General features: G+C 45.1%; 1 protein-coding gene across 1 annotated transcript; it reads left to right on the plus strand.

Annotated features, from left to right (window-relative positions):
* The first annotated feature begins 441 nt into the window (after positions 1-441).
* LOC144126125 (uncharacterized) lies at positions 442-1,930 on the plus strand. The gene has a single exon (XM_077660090.1). It carries the CDS (start codon positions 532-534, stop codon positions 1,918-1,920), a length of 1,389 nt encoding a protein of 462 aa, XP_077516216.1. The 5' UTR covers positions 442-531; the 3' UTR covers positions 1,921-1,930.
* The last annotated feature ends 1,625 nt before the right edge of the window (positions 1,931-3,555 follow it).

Genomic DNA, 3,555 nt, shown 5'->3' on the forward strand with positions numbered 1-3,555 from the left:
TCCTCTCTTCTTTCACTCCCTCCTTTATCCCTTCCCTTACGGCGCGGTTCAGGTGTCCAACGATATATGAGACAGATACTGCGCCATTTCCTTTCCACCAAAAACCAATTATTATTATTATTAAGTAAGAAGCAACAGAATATCGAAATTCCGCGGTACGCTCGCGGCGTAGAGACGATCCGGTGCGCGGAGGCATCTCGCTGCCGACAGCAGCGCCGCCGCTACAATGCTCACAATTACGTCGTTACAGTATGGTGCTGCCATCTTTTTGTTAAAACTAAAACTAATGTTACAAACTTGCAAAATGTCGTAAATGCCTATTGAATTTGTTCAACACAAATATGAGTGTGTAGTTAATAACAATTATTTTACAACTACATTATTTATTTTGATGTTTTCACGTTTGGTAAAATTAAAAGAAATGTCAGAATAAGAAAACGTGTGCGCAAATATGGCGGCGCTCATGTCCGCGGTGTTTGCACGTGCGTGAAGACGCGTGTAGGTTTGCGTCTTCAAAGAGCCAGTTCTAAAATGTACACGATCGGCGCCGTTGCCGACCTTGTTGGCGGCAAAGGTAGTCCAAGCACAAGTACAGCAAAGTCACCTGAAAAAGGCGAGGCAGTGTCTGAGCCGACTCGCTCTGCTCCGCGTTATGTAGAATTCAAGAGCGCACAGAAGCTTGGGAAACGACTGCGTGGTGAGCTCTTGCCGCAGAAACAAGGGAGAACGTCCAGACAAGTGCGCAGAGAGTTCGCGTACAGTGAAGGTAACATCGGTGAGTCGGATGGAGCGTCTGACGGTGGCGGCCATGTGTCACCTAAGGAGAAGCGTGTAACAAGCGGCGATGACGACGTTAGGTCGGTTAATTCGCCTCGACAGCGGAAGAAGCGGAAGGGTGGCGCCCCAGGTGATCGCATCGCCGACGAAGCGGATAGTTCGAAGCATGTGCAGCCAGTGAAACGTCTCAAACGAAAGAAAGCGTCCCGTTCTGATGTGGTCAGTGCTGTCAACAGTGAAACGGCCGAAGAGCTGCCCGATAGCGAGCAGAAGCGAACCAAGAAACGCGGTCCGCGCAAGAAGAGAGAGCACCCAGACACACCTGACAAGGATGAGAGGACTGTTTTTGTCGGCAATCTGCCGGGAACGGCCACCCAAAAAACGCTGCGGCAAATGTTCTCTCAGTATGGGCCGATTGAGAGTGTCCGTTTCCGATCCATAGTGCCTTCCAGAGAAGGCCTCAGCAGAAAGGTTGCCTTTCTCACCAAATCGTTGCATTCCACCAAGCAGACTGTCAACGCTTACGTCGTATACAGGGAGAGGGAGGCGGTCAGGAAAGCCCTTGCCCTGAATGGCTCTGTGGTCCTCGGAAAGCACATCAGAGTGGATGTTGTCGGTGACGCCAAGCCACAAGTGAATGAAAGCCAGACAGTGTTTGTAGGAAACCTGCCACATGAAGTTCAAGATGAAGAGCTTTGGGCATTCTTTGCAGAGTGTGGTGATGTAACAGCTGTACGCCTCATCAGAGACAAGGTGACTGGCATGGGTAAAGGGTTTGGTTTTGTCACTTTCAAGAATCGAGATGGAGCCACACTTGCCCTGGAGATGGCTGGCCGAGAACTCTGTGGAAGACCCATCAGGGTGACAGAATTCTCTAAGCAAGCAGCAGCCAAGAAAGCCAGTCAAAGGGGAACTTCTGTCCAGCGGCTTAGAAAGTCAAAGCATCCTGGTGCTTCAATCGAGGATACAGATTTCAAAGGCTCTCAGGCTGAACGTATTCTAAAAAAGAAGAAACTAAAGAAGCAGATTCGAGAGAAGCGGCAACAAAGGCTCCAGAAAGAAATTTTCCAGCTTGGAGGTGGTCCGTCGAAGAATGCAAAGAAAAAGAAAGAAGCAAGACAGCCAAATAAAGAAGGAAAGTAATGAAAGTAGACTTGTTTGGCATTGTAATGGACACAGTTCTTGTTTGGCATTGTAATGGACACAGTTTGTCTTCTTATGACATATATGAAGTGTAAGGATTAGTGAAAACGGCTATTCTTTCACTGCCCTTCGGTGTACCGAGCAAATTTAAGAAAACAAGATGACAGCCTACGTCGCTGGGCTTTTTGGTGCGTCCTACAGTTTCTGACAACTAGCACAATATTAAGAAGTGAGGGACTATTCTGTTCTGTTGCTTTCTTGGCTCCTGCTTAATTACAGTCTTATTGCACAAATCCTAAAGATGAGGTGCACCACAATGAACAGGCATGTTGTGTTGAGAGCAAGATAGAAGGTTGTAAGTCTTTCCTCCACATAACATTTTTTCATCCCTTAGCTCTGCTACCTTCGACATCTTTTTCATGGGCCATATTTGGAGCTGCTAGTTTTTGATGATGATCTGCTCATATTTTGTTGCCACAACAAATTTCATGTTGATGTTGCAGTGGAGACCGCAGAGTATAGGTACTGAGCTAAATAATCTTTATTTGCTGTACAATCATGACTTGATAAACATCACTGGTTTTATTGCCCAATATAATGTGAGGGTTAACTAAGGAAACCCTTGTGTACGCCATTTCCGTGTATTCTGTGAGCATATAAAGTTGACCTATTTTTTTTGCTAGAAAATTAAACTAACTTGTCTGCTGGTATTCGTAACATGAGTACTACTGTAGCTGTCGTGTAGAGTGAAGTGTTACGACGTTGCAGATCTTTGCTGCCTTGTTGAGTGGCAAGCTGGTTGTTTTGGTGTAACCTGCCACCATAATCTTTGCTAGCCAAGCACTCTGTGCATCCTAATCATGCGCACTAAGGCATAGCTAGTGCACACCTAATGAGATCACTGTTTCGCGAAATGTTTCCAGAAATAACCGTATTAATATGACTACAGATGTCATCACTTGTGCTTTAAGTTCAATTATATCCGTAAAAAGAAGGCGAACAGACTAGCGACATCTGCCAAAGGTAATTAAGATTTAATTCACCTTTTCCACATGTATGCTGGAAAGGCAATAAAAATTTACAAATGATTACGGTAGTTGATAGTGCAAAATTTGAGAGCAGCTTTTCAGCCATGGCAGCCCCATCTGGCGGGCGGCGTGTTGCGCTGCTACTACCTGCCAACATGCCACCTTGCATGTGCCTACACACGCCACCTGTTGGACAGCATGTTACACAGACTGCGGCACACAATGCAAGAATGGGCATCTAAGAGCTGCACTGTAAAGTTCAACATGTTTCTGTCGCTTTAAATCTCCCTACTGGTGTATGTCAAAGCGATTGCTGTTTCTACTTATATTTTCTGCACTTTTGCTTGGTAGCAAAAGTGTAGTGTCATGTGCACATGTGTGAGTGGGTGGGTGCAATGCATTAGAACTAATTGATTACTTGTTATATGTTACATTTTCTTGTAATCTTGTAATTAATCTATTACTTTCTTCAAATGGTTACGTTCAGGGTAAATCAGTTGCATTTTTCTGTCATTTATTACTGGTAATCAGTTACTTTTAGAGTGTAGCTATTAAGAGCCCATTCGTGATCACCGCTGTCGGTGTAACTGAGCCTAACAGTCACGAT

Source organism: Amblyomma americanum, chromosome 3, assembly GCF_052857255.1.
Source record: "Amblyomma americanum isolate KBUSLIRL-KWMA chromosome 3, ASM5285725v1, whole genome shotgun sequence".
In the NCBI taxonomy this organism is placed as follows: domain Eukaryota; kingdom Metazoa; phylum Arthropoda; class Arachnida; order Ixodida; family Ixodidae; genus Amblyomma; species Amblyomma americanum.